General features: G+C 44.5%; 1 protein-coding gene across 2 annotated transcripts in view; it reads left to right on the top strand.

Moving 5' to 3' along the window:
- The window catches only part of SCN1B (sodium voltage-gated channel beta subunit 1), a 456,449-nt gene that overhangs the window by 398,674 nt on the left and 33,909 nt on the right, over positions 1-23,866 (top strand). For both annotated transcript variants that reach the window (XR_014966378.1, XM_085616039.1), the window contains exon 5: positions 12,457-12,563. Coding sequence is in view for 1 of the 2 variants with exons in the window: in XM_085616039.1 (XP_085472165.1) it covers positions 12,457-12,523 (67 nt within the window). In the remaining variant the exon portion in view is untranslated. The remainder of the gene's footprint in view (positions 1-12,456; positions 12,564-23,866) is intronic.

Here is a 23,866-nt window from a genome sequence, read left to right as displayed (position 1 = left end):
TGGTCCGGAATTTCCAGCGTAAGGGCAACGACGAGCCTCGCTGGATCGGCCCTCATCTTGTGCTCCTGTCGACGAGATCAGCGGTGCGAGTAAAAGGAAGGAAGCATTGGATACATGGTACCCACTGCAAAATAGTCCCCTTGCCTCTGCCATATGACCAGTGGGTCAAGGAGGGTATCGCCGACACTGAGACAGACACTGTACCTCGTTTTGTACCATTCAGTGACGCACGCCTAAAAGACACAGCTTCAGTCCAAGAGAGTGACAATATTCTGCAGGAAGCTGTGCCACCATCAAATCGACTGGACACCACTGAGCCTGAACTTTTGTTCCAAGACCAAACGGCACCTGGCCGTCTCCGCTATAATTTGAGACCCAGGCCCATGGACAAATAAAGATTTCCTTACTATTTCCTTTTTGGACACTTTTTGCTCTCCCATCTGAAGGACTTTCTTGATTTTTGTTTTTCGAACCACCATCCGGGTTCTGCCGCAGGGTCGCGGTGCCAAGACTTTGGGGTACAGGCCGAAGACGTTAGGTCAACGGTTCTGGTTGGTCTAGGGCGTTTCCCTGGACTGACAGGCGTACTCCTTAGCAGAAGAAACTCATCCGCCGCGAGCGGCCCGAGTAGAGGATGGAGTTTTTTAAGATGGAGAGACCGATTGAGGAAATGAACTTTAAAACCAGAATGTGTAGAATTGTAAAAAGTAAATGTTTTGTCTTTTTGTGCCTTTTTACACTGTGTAGTATTATGATGTTTATTGTAGGATTTGTGTTTTTCTCCACTCAAAAGCCCATTGCACCCACTGAACAGCCTATACCTCTTTCTACTGCCTCCTCTCACTCTTTTCACCCTTTGCCTGAACACGAACAGACCAGACGATCGGAGTTTGTAAATAACTCGTTTATCCAGCTCTTGCACCAGCACCAACTAGTAGTGAATACGACCAATTGCTGGGTGTGTGGGTTAATGCCACATACCATTAACAAGGGTATTCCTTATTTGGTGCTGCCATATAGTTATAATGGATCGTCATGGGCATTCCAGACCATGTTTCTCTACGCCCTAGAGACATACTCCCCTCGCCAACCGCGTTCCATCAGACCTGGTACAAATAATAAAGCCTTAGTGAGAGGAATTGCCGATATGAGTAGGGATATTGATGCATACTCATCCATTCCCAAAGAAGAGTTGAGACCTTATGTAGGATGGAACGCGACGGGGTATAGTATTAGTCTGGGTGAAAGACAGCGAAAAATCTCATCTCCAATCTGGGTCGTACCCCACATGGGTCGGTTCTGCTTACAGGGTAATGGTCAGAACCCTAGAGCTCAACTGGGAAGAAGTGACTGCACTGAAACGTACACGTTCCCGTCACAGTTTTCCCCTGCGTTTTTAACTGCCAAGGGTACATATTTCATCTGTAATGACCGAGCATATACATGGTTGCCCCCTGATTTCTCGGGCACATGTTATATTGCGAATCTGCTACCGCCTACATTTACTGCCGCCTCCGACTACCACAAGACCAGAGTTGTGAGAGGTGTGATTAGTAAGGAGGACACTGCCGGTCAGGAAGCGGGAGACTTCTTCTTGGGTTTCCTGCCGTTTTGGGGACCTATGGTCAATAGTAGGAACCTGAGACAGCTGACTCGTGTGGTTGAATCCACCGTTAATGTAACGGCTGGTGCCCTTGGTAATTTGACAGCTGAGCTCCAAGCGGATCGCCTTATGACTTTGCAGAACCGCATGGTTCTAGACGTTATTCTTGCAGACCGCGGTGGGGTATGCAGGGTTATCCAATCCAGTTGCTGCATTTTCATACCAGATAATGCTCCAACAGTGTATCAAGCCATCTCCAAACTCCATAAAATATCTGAATCCATACACGTGGATAAGGGAGATTGGTCACTGGTGGGGTGGTTCTGGGAACTGATATCTGCCTGGGGTTGGAAAGTTCTGATGGTCATTGGAATGATCTTAGCCATTCTTTTCCTGTTCTGTCTGTGTATACAGTGTGCTCCTGCGATATGTGGCCTCTGTGCTACCTTATGTGTAAGGAAACCTGTATCGAGGGACAAGCTAAGTAATAGGATGATGCTACAGCAACATCTCCATGACTTCGTGAACATTGACCTAGACTCGGATTAAGATGAGTATAGTGATTGCCTATGTAAGGGCAAAAGGAGGGTCTGTCGTACTTTAATATTCGGGACCACGTAGGGAACAGGGCCCTACCCCTGTCTATCTTGGTATTAGCGAACCGCAAATGGTAAATGCGGCATGTACGAGTGCTTTACTTATCGTTCTAGCTATGAATGCACTGTGTACACGTTATTCTGCTGCACTACGCGGGTTCCATTTTGGAAGCAGTGGCCATCTTGTCATTGCCCTCACATAGGCTATAATGGAGCAAATACGGGCCTCACAGTACATGGGCTTCTTCTCTGACTTCTCTGTGACCTGGGCAGCTGGCTCTGCTGCCCCGGGTCAGACTGGTCTCACGAGCTCCCCTTCCTCTCTCCACCTGTGATTAGCATCAGGGCTTGACCCGTCATAAAACCCTTTCATTCTACACAAGCCCCTGGCTAATCTCTTTCGCACCTGGCTGTTCCTGCTTTATGACTTGGTTCCCAAAACAGGAGATGCTCATGTTTATTGGGGGGATCTGTTTACATGTAATGTGGGATCTGAACCTTGTTGTGTAAATCATTGTGGGCTGGCCGAACTGGAATGTGGGATGGTCATCATGACTCTGCCTTTTCTTTGTAATGTACACTTGCATATTGCCGTATCATAAAACCTAGGAATGTATGCTTGAGGCAGGAAAAAGGGTATTTAAGATGAAGTCCATTCCTATGATTTTCAGCAGTCTCCTGAGAACATACACGCTGTTGTACTTCTAGGATACCTGTCATTGGTCTGCAGCCAATAAACGATTCTTTGACTTCACCCAGAAGACTCTGTGTTTCTGTAGGTCCGGAACAGGGTGAACCCAGAAGTCATAGGGTGTGTGTCCCTGCACCGCTGGGTCTAAATTACCCAGTACTTCAGAATGGCGAGTTCCGCCAGTGAGGGTGCGTCCAAGGTAGGGAAGGTAGAGAACGTGAGGGAATTGTCCGGGGGAAGGTTCAATGTGAGTGACTTGGGTAGAGAAGGTATAGAGTTTTTAATTTTTTCAATCTTTTCCCAAAAATAGAGATTGAGAGTGTCACAGGCTTCTTGTGTAGGGGTTTGGGCTGGGAGAGTCCTGTCGTCGGTAGTGAGTTCGTTCATTACCTTGAACACCTCTTTTGATTTATTTGCTGCGGATGAAATCCTGATAGAGAAGTGCTCTGTTTTTGCTGCAATGATGGCCGATTTATATTCCCTACGTGCAGTCATATAGGACTGCCTGGCTTCGTTGGAATAATCACGTCTCCAGATACGTTCCAGCTGACGGGTTTTTGTTTTCTGTTGCTTAAGGTCATCAGAAAATCACCTGTGGGAATTGTGGTGTCTGGTGGGGGGGAATTTGGTTAGGGGGGCATAAAGGTCGCTGGCTGACTTCAGCCAGGAACTGATGTCTTGTTCTATTCCTTCGATGTTATCAGGGGAGTTAAAAACTGGCCGAGTGTCGGCCAGGGTTGTGAGAAAGCCCTGAGAGTCGAAGGTACTCCATTTGCGTGAGGAGCCGCCGGCCATCAGGGGAGCAAGAGTCCGGCCAGCAATAGTAATGATGGTATTTATTAAGTGGTGATCTGACCAAACACAAGAAGAGATAACTGGCTGGGACAGGGCCAGATTACAAGTCCAGATCTGATCCAAAATATGGCCCTTAATGTGGGTGGATTGAGTGACCTGTTGGGTGAGGTTTAGGCTAGTAAGAGTCTCGAAGAGCTCTAAAGCATGAGGTCCGGCACTGATGTCATTGAACCAGTAATTTAGGTCACCTAAAAGGGCAAAGCTGGAGTGCTCCGTTAAGAGGTTGGAGAGGTGTTCACTCAGAATAGTGGAGAAAAATGGCATAGGGTGTGGAGGCCGGTATAGCAGGAGGAAAGTGAAGGCACCAGTGCCGGTTTCCACACTAATAAGTAGATTGTCTACCTCTGGGAGAGGGAGGGAAAGGGATGAGATGGTGTCCAAACGCTTAGATATAATGGCTGCCACCCCGCCGCCAGGCCGGCCATCGGGGCGGTCGGCATGATGGATGTAATAATCAGGGGGGAGGGCGGCCAAGATATCAGGGAGAGACTCAGGCGTGAGCCACGTTTCTGTAAGCAGAAGTATATCGGGTCTATTTTCCGTCAACAAGATAAAAATATCTTCAGCATGTTTCACTAAGGAACGAGTGTTCAAATAGGACATACTGATAGATGTAACATTTTTAGCCGGGTTTCCTGTGTTTGTATCTCGACCTGGAGAAGGTAGGCCAGGGCGCATGAGGCCGGCAGTATGTGCACGACGGCTAGTGGTAGGGGACAGTGGGGGAGCAAAAGGCTGTAATTTTTTAAGCTCGTCGAGCGAGTACGTAATAAGATGACTAGCGAGGTGTGCCCTAGGGCCCGGCCTGGCGCGGACGGGCGCAGACGGGCTTACCTTAGGCGCACCTTCGGCGCGCAGGCGGCGCGCCCGCTGCGCTCGTCCGCTGCGCGTCCGGGGAATGCACATTATATAAGGGCGTGAAAGGGCGGCGTCAGGGGCGTCGCCTCAGAAAGGGGCGTGGCCTCCGTCCTCGCCGGGATGGCGGTGTGAGCAAGTTTGCCGGTTCACGGTCAGCGGCAGCGCTGTAGCAACAGCGAACAGCAGGTAGGCACCAAGAGTGCGAGTGCAACACAAATGATAAAATCACAGTATGAATGGTAAGGGCATTTGCGTGGTACTGGTGGTAAGGCCATATGCGTGGTAAAGGTAGTAAAGGTGGTAGGGGAGGAGCAAAGAGACCCTTCTGCTTCCTCCTTAGGGGAAACACGACCTGCACCACACATCTGCCTTCAGGAGTTGCCTGCCTCGTTATGAAGTTTAAGGGATTGTACAGGAGGGCGTGGGGCGGGGTAGGGTTTTTCAGCGTTGGTGAAGCGGTAGGTCTTGGTTTAGGGCTCTGGGCTGGGGGTGTTTTTTTTTTTTAGGGCAGGGGAAAGGGGGTGTCGGCCCAGGGACCAGTTTTAGGATTTATGATTGGGGCCTGTTTTAATTTTTTTTTTTTTAGGGCTGGGGTTCGATGGGGGGCAGAGGGGTGGGTTACGCCGGGAGAATTGCACCGGGGTCCAGTTTTAAGGCTCTGGGCTGAGGCCGGGTCTTTTTTTGGGGGGGGTCTGCCGGGCAGGGGGGTTTCACCGGGATCCAGTTTTAGGGTTCATGGCTGGGTCTGTGTTTTGTTCTGTGGCTGAAAGCCGGGGGGAGAGGGTAGCGCCAGGGGCAAGTTTTAAGGCTCAAGGATTCGTTGTAAAAGCATGCGTGATAAAGGCATTTGAGGTGTAACAGCCTTGCTGTAACAGCATGCGTTACAACAGAATGTGGTGCTCCATCATACATCCAGTCATAGGTCGTACACAGTTAACACATCTATTTAGATAGTGGGTCACATAACGAAGGTAGTTCTTATCCTGGTGAAGAGAGCACTAAAGTGTGTTCGAGGGAGATTAACCAAAGTGTTTGTCAAATAGGAGAAGCTTGAAGTCCTTTTTGAAGGTGGCTAGGCAGGTGGTTAGGGAGGGTGAGGGAGGCAGGGAGTTCCAGATTTATGTGGCACCTTGCACTGCTCCGACTCCTTGTTCTCAAGACTACGAAGCTCCCAAACAGCGTCCTGCAATGTTAATGTGTTCTTTCTTTTGTTTGTTTGTTGTGAATCTATGCATTGTATCTGTTGTAAAGCACTACGATACCCTCGGTACAGGCCAGCGCCATATAAAAGTTCTTAAATAAATAAATAAATACAACTTCCAGAGAATGACTGGTTTAGGTATCATTCCAGACTGAAGCCCTATTTGCTCCAGAGAGTTTCAGTTTCTCGTTTAGATAGGAGGGTAAAGAGGAGTGCAGCACCCTATGGGTAATGCAGGCGGTTTTGAATTGGACCTGTGCTTCAATGGGAAGCCATTGGAGGGTTAGCAGGGCAGGGGAAATGTGCTGAAAGTTCTTGAAACCTAAAATGAAGTGCGTTGCTGCATGTAGTGTTGCTCTCAGCGGGCATAGGTTAACTTTGGGAATATCTGAGAGAAGAGCAATTCCATAATCTAGTCCGGAGAGATCAAGAGACTGCACCACTGTTTTGAGGTGAAGTCTTTTGTTGAACAGGCATGTTCATTCTAACCTAGTCTCCAACATTCACCCTGAACTCCTGTCATCACAGGCAGCATGCCTTTCTTCTGTACTCCCCCCAAAATTTAACAGATTTTTGGGAAATCACATTTATCTCATTGATCAACATTTTTATTTACTGACATCCAAGAAGGCACCAGAACCTAACACTTCCTGAGATCAAAGTGTGATTCCGTATTTGAAGGAGGCGCACTGCAATATCCCATTAACATTTCCTCTTTTGAGTCCTCTACCTTTTAGCCAAGCCACACTCACACCACTGCCTACCAACCTATTCGCTATGTATTCCAAATCATTACCCTGAGGGTGATAGAGGCTACTCCTCTTATGGACTATTCAATATTTATGCAAATATGTCTTCAGCTCTCTAGACGCGAGTGGATGACATTGGCAAATGCCAACTGCCTAGGGCAACTCTCACTTGCAAACAACGTTTCTAAAACCTTACAACAAAGAAGATATTTGGTTCTGAAACAATATCCACTTCAACCAACTTAAATGATAATCAATAACAACTACTGCAAATATATTCTTTTCCAAGCTGGAAAATGGCCACAGAAAGACTATGCCTAAATTCACCCAGTTCTAATCTAGCACTTCCACATAACATCTACAATGTGCTCATGGTGCGTTCCAACACATCTCTGGCCATTCCAGCTCCTAAAATAATTCAGCCAACCTACACTTACCCAATGTCATACTTTGGCTAGATAGGTTAGATTCAACAATCTACATCTGATTGTGCATGGAGATATATATTTCTTCGTCATCAACAACAGATCTGCCTCCAAAGACAAATCTATACTGATATTATCAAAAAACGATGTCACCAGTTAAACCTGTTAAACTCCTTTTCCCTGGCCAAGCTCTCAATGTGAATTGAATAACTTTTCCTAATACAGGATCATTTCTAGGGGTGACGGTAAACTCCGCTCTGCCAGTGGAGTTCGCAGAGTTTTTCCCACTCTGTGCCCTCTTGGAGTGCAAAGTTTGGCAAAAACTCTACAAACCGCTGCGTGGTGGAGGTTTTCTCGTACACGGCTCGCCAACTATAAATTGGCGAGCGAGAAAAGACGAGCACTAGACTGCCTTCTGACGACATTTGTTAACATGGGCAGTCGCAGTAGAATGTTGAGAAAGCTGCTGCTCGAGTAGAAAATCTGCTCACGTGGTGGAAAGAAGCAGCATCCTCTGGCAACCCCTAATAATATCTCAACACAGTCACCCATTCTTCCTCCAAGGAACAACTTTCACAACAGTTTGGGATGTTTACCACAAAGTACTCCATGAGTCACCTCTGAGTGGAAGTCTGGACATGCAGTTCACTTTCTTATTTTTGCAACCAGGAATATCTTTTACTTCAAAATCATATTCCAAAGTGATGTTCTTAACCTTAGAATTCTGCATGTAGCTATGGATAAATGACGATTGGCTCCACACAAAATATACATAAGAGGCTTGTGATCAATTTTCAGTATGAATTCTTTACCCCAGATATAGTTCTTGAACTTCATGACAGCCCACGCACATGGTGGAAGTTCCTTTTTTATTACTGAATAAGCATTTTCTGCATCGTTCCATGTCTGGGATGCAAATGCCACAGTCGACCCAACATCATCTCTAAGATGTGCTACAAATGGTCCCACACCTTTGTCACTTGAATCAACTGTGATGTGCACTTTCTTCTTAGGCATGAACCTACCTAAAAGAGAAGCAGTGCAATATTCTTCTTTAATTCTCCTAAAACCCATATTCTTTTCATGATCTCAGTCATATTTAATGCTCTGCTTAAGCAGCCTTGTTAAGGCTTCAGCTTTGTCTGCAAAATTGCAAATAACTTTGTATAGAACTCACATAGTCAGAAACATGACAAGACACCTTGTTTAGGAACTGGTGTGAGAGCTTCCCGACAGCTTTTGATAGACTATGCTTTGGTTAAATTCCATCTTGTGTCAAAACATGAATCTAAGTCTAATATGAAGAACAGCTTGGCTCCATGTTTTGTTACTGATGTATACTAAGTTCTGGGCAATGGGGGTCCCCTAGCCAGATCTCCTTTTTGAGGATCCTAAGGGCCACACACATACACAATTTATTGGACTGTGTCTTTTTGGGTGACTACAAAAGGTGAGGTCTATGAGGAAATCTCCACAGGATCAATCACCTTCTACTTACACATTGTCTGTGGGTACTTGAGCAACTCTTCTTGCACCTCCAGTGGTACACACCTCATCATATGCTTAAGAGGCATATATTGTTCTTTAATTTTGATTAGGTGAAAAAACCCACTTAAATATCCCAACACCTTAGCAAAGAATCCTTTATATTCCTTTAATGTGGTTTCTATCATCCCTCACCAACTATCTATATGTCATCCACAGCACACTCACTACCAACTTCTCCCCCAATTTCCTTTACACCTTTCCTGTCCTCCACATCCCTTCCTTGTTCAACTGCGACCTGCATTATATTTCCAGGTCTAAGCACTATCTCCAGTACACCATGGTGTTTCTATCCGAGGGCATCCTGACGTTTGTTAGTAACATCCATGAAGTTAATACTAACTAAAAAATACCCATAGAGAAGCAACTTTTGCTCAGCATATGCTGCATATTTGACACCAAAACAATCCAACACTCTGTTTTGTCAGACTCATTCAAATATTTTATGAGATAAAACAGAAATATGCGTGCAGGATTCAGCAACAACTCAAGAGCTATGCTATTTATTATATTCACAGTAATGTCACTAACTTTATCTAATCCACATTGACCATAAATGTTTCGATTCATATTGAAAGAACAAAACTTTTATTTCTTTTAACTACGAGTCGTATCCCCATGCTTATGTTTATTTTTATCTACTCCTACAAACTCTCGTGAAATGACCTAGCTGCCCATAATAGCTGCATTTTTTATGTAAAGGCAGACAAAATGTCGAACTTTTCGAATGTCTCTTGGGTCCACATCTGCAGTAATCAACATCCTCTCATGTGCTGCCTATACTCAACTTATACTCTCACTCTCAACAAGTTGCCTGCGTGACTGAAGTCACTAATTGGATGAAATCCAACTGTCTCAAGCTCAACACTGACAAGACAGAAGTAGTAATCTTCAGCAAGAACACCTCACCATGAGATTCCAACTGGTGGCCGCCCGACCTCAGACCCACATCCATGGCCAGGAATTTTGGGATCATCATCAACAGCAAACTGGACCATACAATTCAACACTATCACTGCATCTTGCTTCCATACATCTTGAAAAACCATCATGAAAGCCCTCGTCAGCAGCAAACTGGACTATGGGTCACCCTCTGTGCTGGCATCACCAAACAACTCACCAGACAAATACAAACCATCCAGAACTCAGCAGCCAGACTCATCCTCAAACTCACATGTAGAACCCACATCACAAGGTAGCCCCCCAGCTTCTGATATACAAGAGTGCTTGGTTCAAACTTTTCACCTACATGTTCAGGGTACTCCACAACTTAACCCATACCTGCCTGAACAGCCGCATCTCCTTGCACCAACCACCTAGACACCTACACTCCGCAAGACTCCTACTAACACACATTTGATGCACACACATAACTTCATCTGGAGGGCAGGCATTCTACATCTCTCCTAAAGCCTGGAAGTACCTCCCACTTCACATCAGAGCCTCTTCCCCTCTTCTTGAATTCCACATTAAGCTGAAGACCTGACTATTCTACTAACCACCCTGTCCTAGGCAAGGCTAGACACACACACATACCTGCTCTGACCTGGATACCTTTTCGGGTACCAGTGCCATTTACAAATACACATAACACAGACAGCAACAACAAGTTTGTTACCAGATCACTAAGGTCTGCTAACAGACAATGACCGGCCGATCCTCGGTATGCTGTACGTGTGGCAGTTCAGTGAGGCCAGAATCTCTGCGCAAATCATAGAATGAGCAAGGAAAGTAGCGAATAAAATGTATTCTTGACTCACAGCATCACTTGCCAATTGCCACAGTAGTTTGCTCTGATTTTCCAGATTTGACTCTCTAAGCCACATTTCTCAGTTGCATCTGCGTGGGATAAAAGACATGTGGTGTATACAATATGTATCTTCAGCATTACAATCTTCTGGGATAGACTGCTTTTGCTAATGGTACTCACTGTGATACCACTACCCACATTATGCCTCGATGAGGTTAGGAGTTACGTAGGCGCCAGTTCAACCTTCATTAGAACTGTCAGCATGAAACCCTTGTAAAAATAGCTTCCTTTGGACGAGCAGACGGACCGAGGGCTGGGCCTATTCCTGGATGCTTGTTGTGGATAAATAAGCCAGCACGAATGTCAGAAATGTAGGTGTGTTCCTGATTTATGGAACTTTTAAGGATTTTCAAGATATGTTGAGACTCAAGTTACTCCGATGGGAATGCCGGTCCTGACTTTGAGAAAAATATGAGAAATTCTTCTTGGGATATAACCTGGACCAGAAGATTGGTTCCCTCTTTTGCTTATTGCACTTCGAGAGGACATGATTTTTTGATGGAAAAATATATTTTTCTCTGCTTTCGCCTTTCCCCTCTACTCTCGATAAACATATCAAATTAAGAACTTGTGCCCTGAAGAAGGTTTGGCTACAATTTGGCCTTCACCGAAACGCACATCGGCACATGACGCAACAGGAACATTTGAGAGCAATTTTTTCTGAAATACATGGATATTATTGTATCTATGTTAAAAATTATGATAAACATAAGTATTGAGTTGAATTATGTGCTGTATTGAAGCGCTCTTTCAACCATCTAAGAGAATCCCTTTTGACCATCTAAGAGAAATATGAATAGTTATACTTAGGATTCTAAGTTCTAAAAGCTTGTTTTGATTCCTGTTTACGCCTACATATGTTAGTATGTCTACCCTTTTAGTATGAAAGCAGAATGAGTATAGCTGTGGTATGTAAGAGAGTTATTTAGGTGAGATTGAACTTGAGTAATTGGACGAGACGTGACAGGAAAAAAGAGTTGTTTTTACTATTATATATATTTTTGTACTATGTTCATAGTGGTATAATTGATTCATATTAGATTTCTACTACTATATTTAAATAAATATTAAATAAATTAGATTAATATATGTGGCAATTGTTTGTGTTCATTTGTAAATCTCGATCCATTATTTCCGCTCTATTATATCAGTGGCAGGCAGTATTTTCCCCTCTTTAGGGTTTCTTTTGGCTTTAGCTTCCTTGCACTGTTAGTACAGCATGACCCCATGTGTAGCTTTAAACTATAGTGAGAATAATATATTTATGTATATAAAAATGTGGTATCTGTATAGCCAGAACCCAGCAAAAAGCAGCAGCGCGCAGTATAGTGTTGAAAGCAAAGTGACTAGACAAGTGATTCTAGGTGACGCTGATAACTGATTACTGTTACTACGTTATGATCAGGGCCACTAGGATTATGCGGCAGGGGAGCACCAAATTATGCGGCAGGCCTGACTAAATTATGCTGCAAGAAAAAATAAATTATAAGGCATAATGAGGAACATTGTTTGATAGTTATTGGTTATTTTGTCATTTTTACACATGGTAATACTGCCTATGCAAAACTATCACCTCATTAGTATCTGTTTAACAACTAAATTTAAAAATAAGCAAATGGAAGCGGACTAGTTAACTGTTGTGAAGGGCCTTCCACTGCACTCAAACATTACGTTTATTGTAATAGACAAGATAACCAGCATGGGTTAAAGTTAACATAAAACATACTAACCCATGCCTATTAGATCTTACAAATTGAAAGAAAGAAGTGATAGATTTATTTTTGAACCCTGAACTCTGATGTGCTTGTAAGACTTTTCACTTTCTAACCGACTTAACAAAGGTACGTGTTTAGATGATATTTTATAACCACAACAGTTTATAGGTTTGCCTCAAACTAAAATACCTTATTTATTAACTAACTAAAGTTTTGCTAATGTCAGCAATAAATCATGGTGCGGTCAGATGGTAAGGGGTTCCAAGAGGCACTATTGCTTAATGGGCACAAAGAAACCTACAATTAAACATGTCTAAGCATACTGATGCAGATGACAGTAGTTGTAGGACAGGTGACATGAATGTTAACAATAACTGATTCACTAACTGTGTCTCATTCTCCCTGCAGGTCTGACTACCTAGCAATAACATCGGAGAGTAAAGAAAACTGCATGGGTGTTCAGGAAGAGCCGTAGCGGCGGGAGGCGGAGAAAGGGGAGGCCTCTCCGCCTGAAGGTAAGGGACTGCTGATCTTATCGCCCACTCAGCAGAGCGCTACCCACTAGACCTTCACATCGCCCATCAATTCATCCATGCAGAAAAACACAAGGGCCTTATAAAGACTGAAACCAGCATAATAAAACAAGGTGGGGAGAGTCGTGCTCAAGTGTGCTTGGTCATGGATATGTCCCCAGTCCATGTTGCTCTGCAATGTGTGGGTGTTATTTCCCTTCTGACAACAGTTATGGTAAACTATTGTTCATATGAGAAGTGGGGTGGGGGGGAGTGCTGCTTGAAGACATGTACGTATCATGCCCTAACCATTTCAGATCCCACTGGGGGATATAAGGCACACAAGATGGATGCTAGTGTAAGCCCTTCTAAGATGTCCATCGTTTTGTTGCCTAATAAATCACAGCACATCAGAGAGTCCAAGATGAGCCACCAACATAGGGTGACCAGATTGTGAAACCTATGGTTTTTTAAGTGAATATATTACCTACTGGCGGTCGCCAGTAGGTAGTTATAGTTAGGACCACGCTTCCATAGGAAATCCGCAACATTCTATTTTGAATAACTTTGGCGCCGGTCGACGAATCCTCGCAAATTTTTCAAAATAGGTGGGGCGCTACGCTCCGCTCCTACCCTGAAAGTCTCGGGGGGATTCGTCAAGCGGGGGCTGAGATAAAAGGGGGGTCCCAAAACGCGTTTTTCCCATGCATTTTTCCATAGGACCTTTAGACAGGGCTACAGCCCGAACGGCTGAACAGAATTACTAGAAATTTGGCAGAGAGGTAGTCCTCAGGTCAAGGAAGTGCCTTTTGTAGGTTTGGTGTAAATCTGTTCAGTAGATTCTGAGAAAATAGCCTTTAAATCAATATATATATCTGAGCCAGCTTACGGTGCGCTTACGGTACGCTTACCGTACGCGTACGGTGGCGTGCGCGAGCGCGATTCTGATTGGCTCTTAGATCTTAGTAAACATTTGAATCGGCCGAAACCAGGAAGCGGCGGCCGCCATTTTCTCTCTCGCACTGAGAGTGATGTTTAAAATATAAAGCACAAAAACATGTAAAGGGGCTGTTTATACAGCTCCCACACACATAGCAATGTTGAGCGAGTCCCCAAAGATCCCCCAAGGCCAAAAACGGAATTTTTATTTTTTCGCTAATTTCGCCGATTACGCTTACCGTACGCGTACGGTAAAAAATTATAAAAAAAAAAAAAATATCCACACTCTTCCCACCCCGTGTGCAATTGTTGCCCGAAGGGCACCAATTGTGCATGGCTTATTAAAGATGAGTTAAACTAAAATATTTAAAAAAAAAATAATACAAAAAAAATTATCCACACTCTCTCCACCCCGTGTGCAAATGGTGCCCGAGGGCACCATTTGTGCATGGCTTATAACATATACGAAAAATTAAAATATTACCTTTCAAAACGAAGTGCATCATATGTCCTCCATGTGCGCACGGTGCGCGAAGCGCATCGTGCGTACATGGCCCATCTAGCGTAACGTGGGCACGCGGTGCGCGTAGCGCACCGCGTGCCCACTGTGCGTGCACGGCACTAATTGCGTAAAGTGGGTGCGCACGGTGCGCGAAGCGCACGGTGCACGCACGGAACGAACTGCGTTAAGTGGGCGCGCACGCCACGAATGGCGTAAAGTAACTTAGCATTTAAAAAACCGTACAAATTCACTGAAAAAACCATAGGTTTCACACACGTTATAGTTAGGAATTAGCATTTAAAAAACCTTGCAAATTCACTGAAAAAACCATAGGTTTCACACATGTTATAGTTAGCGGAAATTTTACTGATAAAAAACCAATGAAATTCCCCCGTTATAGTTAGTGCAGGCAACTATAACTCACGCGACCGCAATCTTCTGCTGATGACATATGTGTCTTTATGAAAAAAAAATATTTGTAATATATGCATAGCTAAAAATGTATGGAAGAAGACATGGGCAAATAAGTGTCTAAATACAGTATTAGCATCAGCAGAAGATTGCGGTCGCGTGAGTTATAGTTGCCTGCACTAACTATAACGGGGGAATTTCATTGGTTTTTTATCAGTAAAATTTCCGCTAACTATAACATGTGTGAAACCTATGGTTTTTTCAGTGAATATATATATATATATATCTTCACCAAATTGCTGCTTGAGTGGGCTCCCCTCCCACGACGTTGGTGCCAGCCAGTGGTAGCAGCAACCACTTCCTTTATCGTCACTTTTCTTAATCCATAACCAGATGGTAAAAATCAAGAGGCGGCACACCAGGAAACGGCACAACAGATTTATTGTGCACCAAAACTTTAAGGACGACACGTTTCGGCGTTTGCCTTTGTCAAGTCACTTCCCCTACTTCCATTACCCTTAGAAATAGACCCAGTGGCTGATGGACATAGAAAAAATCTTACAACAGTCACCGAGGTACATCACAATGCATTTCAAATAATTTTATACATATATGTGTGCATAATGTGAACCATAATAAATTCATTTTAACAATCATTGCTTAATATTTCAATAATTGATTAATCAACTAAGTTTCGGTGAATTTGTTATTTGTAACGTCCCATCGTCTCCAGCCCTACCGCCAATGGTCATAGAAGAGTTACTCTCCATGAATATTACTCTCACGTCATCTCCCCCGTATTTTTTGTATTTCAATCAATCAATGCTTTATTCATGCTATTCTATGGATAGCATGTGCATCGCGTGTATTCCAATGCCCGTGTTGCTGATACAATGCCACATTTATCACACATTGTTGATGCACAACATGCACACCAAAATTCATCATCTCGGGATATTTATAACGGTGGTCGGAACATTGTTTCAGTCTCCACCTGCTTCCGCCTATTGTATTTCCTACGGCAGGAGAGGGGGTCCTATATTATTTATTAGCATGTCATTATCCATATTATTTTCGGATAAGTATCTCACGCTCTACAACTGGTAATGGAAGTATGGAATAAAGGTGCCAAGTGTGCTGTATGTGAGTGGGACTAATTCCGTGAGTGTGTGTCCAGACACCTGTGCTAATGTGATAAATGGGAAAGATGGGCGGGGAACACCCTGTAAAGCAACTCAATTGAGTTGTAGAGTACGGCTCCACAATTGTGGTTAATGACTGCTTTGGATTCCTAATGGGAATCATGTTGCATGGCATCGTTCCCTATCCTTCAATTTCCCTTATTAAAAATTATGATTACCCTTACTATCAAACTACTCCTTACACAAACTATATTAAAATATGAATAGATAAATTACGATGATCAGCTTTTTTAAGGATACTATTGGCCTATGTGTGTGGCTAACTCCTACCCGCCATTTAACCCTTTGGGGACCTTGCAGTCCAACTCAATGATATATCCGGACTCCAAAACTCTAAGGCGTCTTTCACGATTGCCTATGTATATGTTTTGGAATTTTATCAATCCCAAAAAATCTCAGGCTGCTATTGTTGCTTTTGTGGCATTCTGCATAATGTCGTGTCATAGGATAATTATGATCATGATTGGTGATGGCACGTAAATGCTGTAATATTCTCAATTTGAGGCAAAGCTTAGTGCTGCCTACGTAACGGAGGCCACAGAGGCACACCAATACGTAGACAGCGTAATTACCTAGTACATATCCTTGGGCTTTTCTGGCTGAGCTATTCGATGGTTTAAACAGTAGTTCATGCTGGGTTATATCCTTGACTTTCTCCCTGGCTATTGTTAGTGTCTCTTCCTTATATCCCCTCTCTCTGAACCGGGCACTTGTGTCGGACTGCTTCCTTTGAAAGTTTTCAGTGGTGCTACAATTGCGACGAGCCCTTAAAAGTTCTCCATAGGGTATACTCTATTTTAGGGGAACAGGATGATGACTGGCTGTGTGCAGCATTGTATTCCACGCAGTTTCCTTGCGGTACAGGCGAGCTGTAATTTTCCCTTGTACCACCTCTACCAGTATGTCTAAGAACTAAGAATAATTGTGGCTTATGACATGAGTGAATTGCAGATTTAAATCATTGGCTCCTAGTTTCACAATGAATTCCCTAGCTAGTGTTTCTGGGCCGTTCCAAATAAGGAATAGGTCGTCGATATACCTGATCCATACAAGTATGTGATCAGTGTACATCTCAAACCTTTCTGTCCAAGCAATCTGTTCCTCCCACCAGCCTAGAAATACATTTGCTAGGCTGGGGGCAAAACAAGTACCCATCGCCGTACCGGACCGTTGCCGGTATATGGATTTCTCTTAGAGAAAGATGATCTGTTGTAGGCAAAAAAGCATCATGGATTTTAACATTTCATTATGCTCCCACCAATCAATGTGCCTACTTCTTAGGTAATACATGCATGCTGCCACTCCCTTGACTTGATCAATGCAGGTGTAAAGAGAACACACATCTAAACCAATCATTAACTAACCATCTACCCACTGTACATCATGTATCCTACGAAGAAAGTCCGAACTGTCTTTGCAATACGATCTTAAGTTCCATACTTCGATAAAAACAAGTCCAAAAATATAGATGTGCTTTCCAATAGTCCACCATATATATTACCTACTGGCGGATGCCAGTAGGTAGTTATAGTTAAAACCTAGTTTCCATAGGAAAAGCATTTTTTGATTTGCTAATAACTTTGGCGTTGTTTGGCGAATCTTTGCAAAATTCTTAAAGAAAAAGTCTATCCAGGTCCGCTCCTATCCTGAAAGTTTGGGGGTGATTCCTCAAGCCAGGGCCCGAGAAAAAAGGGGGTCCCAAAACGCGTTTTTTGTGCGTTAATTTCATAGGAAATTTTGAGACAGGCTACAACCCAAACTGCTGAACGGAATTACACCAAATTTGGTAGAAAGGTAGCTGTAGGTTCAGAAAGCGACCTTTTTTGTTTAATGGTGTAAATCCGTTCAGTAGTTGCTGAGAGATTCAAAAAATAAGAGTCAAAAAATCATTTTCCCATAGAAAACTTTAGGCAAGGCTACAGCCCAAACTGCTGAACAGAATTACCCCATATTTGGCAAAATGGTAGTGCTTGGTTCACAAAGCAACCTTTTGTAAAATGGTACAAATCCGTTCAGTAGTTGCTGTGAAAATCCAAAAATAAAAATATCGATATCTATGGCTGCGGTGGGTTCGCGACTCCTCCCGACAACGCGCTTCATTTTAATTGGCTGCCAACACTCCAAACCAGAATGTGTTGGCAGCCATTTTCTGACTCGGTAACCCAGTCAGAAGAAATGAGGAAAAATTAAAGATGAAAATGAAGAAAAGGCGGCAGGGTACAAACACCCTACCTCCCTTGGCCTGTTCAGGGGATCCCACAAGGTCCCCCAGGACAAAAAAAGGCAGAAGTTGCGCTGGGGACGCGGATTCTGCCGAGAAATAAAACAAAATGAGGCATTTTGTTTGGAAAAGCCCCCGGGTGGATTAGGTCCCGGGGGCACTCACAAATAAATGTGCAGGGGCCTGTGGGGGCCCCTGCAGCCCCGGGGACTGCCTCCTCCCCTTGCACAAATTGAAATTCGTGGGGGGTCTTGCAGGACTCCCAAGCCCGGGGGACCGCCACCTCCCCAGGGCTATAAATAAAAATGTGTGTGGGGGAGCTCATATCCCCTCACACTGCCCCGGGGACCACCACCTCCCCGGGGCACTTAATAGTTACATTTGGGGGTCCATTATGGACCCCATGTCCCGGGGATCAGCACCTCCCTGGGGCTTTAGATATTTTGGGAGGGGGGCCACACAGCCCCCTCCTGGAGCTCTTGATGGCCCTGGGGACTGCCATCCCGCAGGGCCGGCTCCTGCAGTGTCCCAGGGTGCCCACCCCCGGGACACTGCTGTTTGCTATGGTAGGGTGGGAGCACGGTTCCCACCCAACCATAGCAACTCTTCTTTGGATTTTGGAAGCGGGAGCAGGGAAACCTGCTCTCTGTTTCTAAATCCAAAGCAGAATTGCTTTTCTACATGGGGAGCTGCATGTCAGCAGCTCTCCATGTGGAAAAGCAATGCTGGTTCCTGCAGGGGGTCCCCAACGAAGAGGCCAGGCCCCGGGGGATGGGGTCCCCGGGCCCAGAAGTGGCCTGGGAGGGGGCCATGCGGCCTTCCTCCCGTTTGTTTAAAAAAAAAAAAAGTTTACATGTGAGCATACCTCGGGGGATGGGGTCCCCAAGGCGAATGTAAATTAGGGAAAGTGGACGTTTCCATTTTTTTTTTTTAAATGGAGTCGCGACCCTAGCATGGCTCTCAGCGCGGCCCCCGTGTGAACGCGATGGATGCGCGGCTATCAGCGCAACCTCCCATGGGAACGCGATGGGTGCACGTCTTTCAGCGTGGCCCCATGTAAACGCGATGGGTGTGCAGCTCTCTGCACGGCCCCCCGTGTGAACACGATGGGTGCATGGCTTTCAGCACAGCACCCATGTAAACGTGATGGGTGCGTGACTTCTGCATGATATTGAAAAAAAAGAGAATGAATATAGTTTTCCAAACTAAAAATTATTCACAATGTTTTAAAAATATATATATATGTATGTATATATATATATATATATATATATATATATATATCAAAACGAAGAGTTTTCCCCTTGGTGAAAACCTCAAGACACAAGGTACGTTCTTAGCGGTTTAATGAGGAGAGCTGCTGCTGCAAAGTGCAACCAAACATTCAAATAAATGTCAATTCGCCGACGCGTTTCGTGCGCTGCGCGCACTTCTTCATGGGCTGACAAAGTGAAAAACCGCAAGCAAGCAGGACACCTGTATTTCTTTGTAATGCACGCCCATGTGGGCGGAGACAGTTCAACTGCCTGCTGGTTGCTGTAGTGCCTGAAAGTGTTATCACAGTGGATTTCTTGCCGGTAATCACCAATAACAGATTAAAAGTCCCCAGTGGGTTGATGAGAGCTTACATCAGGGCAGCGGCACCATCTGACTCTCCTCCCGCACCTTGTGCCTCCAATGCCGACGTCCGTTGGCGCCAGCACAACGGGCCGTGGGACACAGCAGGGTTTCCACCGCAGCTGGACTGGCCGCAACATATCAAAACGAAGAGTTGTCCCCTTGGTGAAAACCTCAAGACACAAGGTAAGTTCTTAGCGGTTTAATGAGGAGAGCTGCTGCTGCAAAGTGCAACCAAACATTCAAATAAATGTCAATTCGCCGACGCGTTTCGTGCGCTGCGCGCACTTCTTCATGGGCTGACAAAGTGAAAAACCGCAAGCAAGCAGGACACCTGTATTTCTTTGTAATGCACGCCCATGTGGGCGGAGACAGTTCAACTGCCTGCTGGTTGCTGTAGTGCCTGAAAGTGTTATCACAGTGGATTTCTTGCCGGTAATCACCAATAACAGATTAAAAGTCCTCAGTGGGTTGATGAGAGCTTACATCAGGGCAGCGGCACCATCTGACTCTCCTCCCGCACCTTGTGCCTCCAATGCCGACGTCGGTTGGCGCCAGCACAACGGGCTGTGGGACACAGCAGGGTTTCCACCGCGGCTGGACTGGCCGCAACATATCAAAACGAAGAGTTGTCCCCTTGGTGAAAACCTCAAGACACAAGGTAAGTTCTTAGCGGTTTAATGAGGAGAGCTGCTGCTGCAAAGTGCAACCAAACATTCAAATAAATGTCAATTCGCCGACGCGTTTCGTGCGCTGCGCGCACTTCTTCATGGGCTGACAAAGTGAAAAAACGCAAGCAAGCAGGACACCTGTATTTCTTTGTAATGCACGCCCATGTGGGCGGAGACAGTTCAACTGCCTGCTGGTTGCTGTAGTGCCTGAAAGTGTTATCACAGTGGATTTCTTGCCGGTAATCACCAATAACAGATTAAAAGTCCCCAGTGGGTTGATGAGAGCTTACATCAGGGCAGCGGCACCATCTGACTCTCCTCCCGCACCTTGTGCCTCCAATGCCGACGTCGGTTGGCGCCAGCACAACGGGCCGTGGGACACAGCAGTGTTTCCACCGCGGCTGGACTGGCCGCAACATATCAAAACGAAGAGTTGTCCCCTTGGTGAAAACCTCAAGACACAAGGTAAGTTCTTAGCGGTTTAATGAGGAGAGCTGCTGCTGCAAAGTGCAACCAAACATTCAAATAAATGTCAATTCGCCGACGTGTTTCGTGCACTGCGCGCACTTCTTCATGGGCTGACAAAGTGAAAAACCGCAAGCAAGCAGGACACCTGTATTTCTTTGTAATGCACGCCCATGTGGGCGGAGACAGTTCAACTGCCTGCTGGTTGCTGTAGTGCCTGAAAGTGTTATCACAGTGGATTTCTTGCCGGTAATCACCAATAACAGATTAAAAGTCCCTAGTGGGTTGATGAGAGCTTACATCAGGGCAGCGGCACCATCTGACTCTCCTCCCGCACCTTGTGCCTCCAATGCCGACGTCGGTTGGCGCCAGCACAACGGGCCGTGGGACACAGCAGGGTTTCCACCGCGGCTGGACAGGCCGCAACATATCAAAACGAAGAGTTGTCCCCTTGGTGAAAACCTCAAGTCACAAGGTAAGTTCTTAGCGGTTTAATGAGGAGAGCTGCTGCTGCAAAGTGCAACCAAACATTCAAATAAATGTCAATTCGCCGACGCGTTTCGTGCGCTGCGCGCACTTCTTCATGGGCTGACAAAGTGAAAAGCCGCAAGCAAGCAGGACACCTGTATTTCTTTGTAATGCACGCCCATGTGGGTGGAAACAGTTCAACTGCCTGCTGGTTGCTGTAGTGCCTGAAAGTGTTATCACAGTGGATTTCTTGCCGGTAATCACCAATAACAGATTAAAAGTCCCCAATGTTTGGTTGCACTTTGCAGCAGCAGCTCTCCTCATTAAACCGCTAAGAACTTACCTTGTGTCTTGAGGTTTTCACCAAGGGGACAACTCTTCGTTTTGATATGTTGCGGCCAGTCCAGCCGCGGTGGAAACCCTGCTGTGTCCCACGGCCCGTTGTGCTGGCGCCAACCGACGTCGGCATTGGAGGCACAAGGTGCGGGAGGAGAGTCAGATGGTGCCGCTGCCCTGATGTAAGCTCTCATCAACCCACTGGGGACTTTTAATCTGTTATTGGTGATTACCGGCAAGAAATCCACTGTGATCACACTTTCAGGCACTACAGCAACCAGCAGGCAGTTGAACTGTCTCCGCCCACATGGGCGTGCATTACAAAGAAATACAGGTGTCCTGCTTGCTTGCGGTTTTTCACTTTGTCAGCCCATGAAGAATTGCGCGCAGCGCACGAAACGTGTCGGCGAATTGACATTTGTTTGAATGTTTGGTTGCACTTTGCAGCAGCAGCTCTCCTCATTAAACCGCTAAGAACTTACCTTGTGTCTTGAGGTTTTCACCAAGGGGACAACTCTTCGTTTTGATATATATATATATTTATATATAGGAAATTTAAAAAAACACAGGATTGAGGTACATTAGAGTTACAAATTTTCATTTAAAAAACCTTTGAAATTCACTGAAAAAAGCATAGGTTTCAGGCTCGTTATAGTTAGAAATTAGCATTTAAAAAACCATAGAATTTCACTGAAAAAAACATAGGTTTCAAGCACCTTATAGTTAGAAATTAGCATTTAAAAAACCATAGAAATTCACTGAAAAATCCATAGGTTTCAGGAACGTTATAGTTAGTTGGACATTTCACTCATACAAAACCATAGAAATTCCGGCGTTATAGTTAGTTCAGCTAACTATAACTCGCGCCCCCACAATGCACTGCTGATGACTTCACATAATACATCATTCATGACATGGTCAGTGACATCACTGATGACATATCAAATGACATCACTGATGAAATCACAGATGACATCATCCACGTGAACATTGGGTGCACCTCCTCACACCTGAATATAACCTTTGATACACCAACTCTAAAATACAGACTACCATTTTCGAAACAATAGACACATCAATACCAGTTACTAAATATGCATTGACTGATTCCTAGGTCTACACACACATCCACTCATTCACCCATACAGTCACTCATACTTGCAGTCACTCATCAATACAGCACTATCACATGCACTCATACACCTATACAGACACTCACACAACGCTACATATCCAGAGTTACTCACACACCTAGTCAGTCATACAAAGAATCAATTATACTTCCATTTACTCACCTATACAATTATACAGACACCACCTGACTTATTAATACAGATACTAACACATAATTACTCTCTTATAGAATCACTGCTACAAATACACACTTATCCATGCAGCCACTGTCACAATCACTGACTCTCACATATAGTTATTTATATACACTGTTACTCACATATACTGCCTTTTACATATGTAGTCACTTGCACATGTACCACTGAGACATCCATTCACACACCAACACACCCATACACACACTCGCCCACCCATACAGCTGTCACATGCACTCTTGAACACATATACCCAGTGAATCAACCACTCATACAACTATGGACACACTCACACATCCCCCACCCACCTACACTCACACTCAGGTAGCCATACAAATACTCAGGCAGCCAATGAATAACCCATATAGACACTGATACAGCTACTCACTAACCCATGCAGCAGCTTACACAACAAGAGACTGAGTGATGCACAGTTTCACACACTTTAATCACTAAACCATGCATTCAGTAAGACACATTTAATCACTCATTTATACAGTCAGTCTCGCACCTACTAAATCCTTCATCCAGACACTTATACACCCACTCATTCTTCAATACACCTTCACATATATATAAAATATGATACACACACAATGAGGGTAGAGGCTATAGATACCGCACTTGACAAATGAAAAGTGTTTACTTTATATATGATTCTTACAGTGCAGAGAACCAAGGAACACTCCCCTCTATGTTCCTTACCAGGGCAAGGCCCTGTCACAAAATTGCATTCAAAAAGGTTCAGCACCGTTCAAGGATAGTCAATGAATATCTAAAAAAGTGTCCAAGACGTTAGTAGGTTTTTCTTGAAAAAATCTTTTTCTTTATTGTACGATCACATGGATACGAAGAGTCTTGATCACATAGACATGAAGGATCTTAGCCGGCGCGTTTCGTCTCTACAAAGAGACTTCTTCAGGGCTAATAGAAAAACATATGTAACATACAATTAACACCGTAAATAATTATGTCAACGTATACACAAATACAAATAACAAAGTATACATACATGAAATACCAAAACTAATAAAACACTTTTAGTATAAACAACAAGACAAAATATGTACCAATACTGTTTTAAAATAACCAGGCCTTCACAATGAGGATCCCAAGTTAAAATACATATTACTTTAACACAGAAAA

The sequence above is a fragment of the Triturus cristatus genome, chromosome 7 (assembly GCF_964204655.1).
Source record: "Triturus cristatus chromosome 7, aTriCri1.1, whole genome shotgun sequence".
Taxonomy (NCBI): Eukaryota; Metazoa; Chordata; class Amphibia; order Caudata; family Salamandridae; genus Triturus; species Triturus cristatus.
This window is presented reverse-complemented; position numbering and strand designations above follow the sequence as displayed.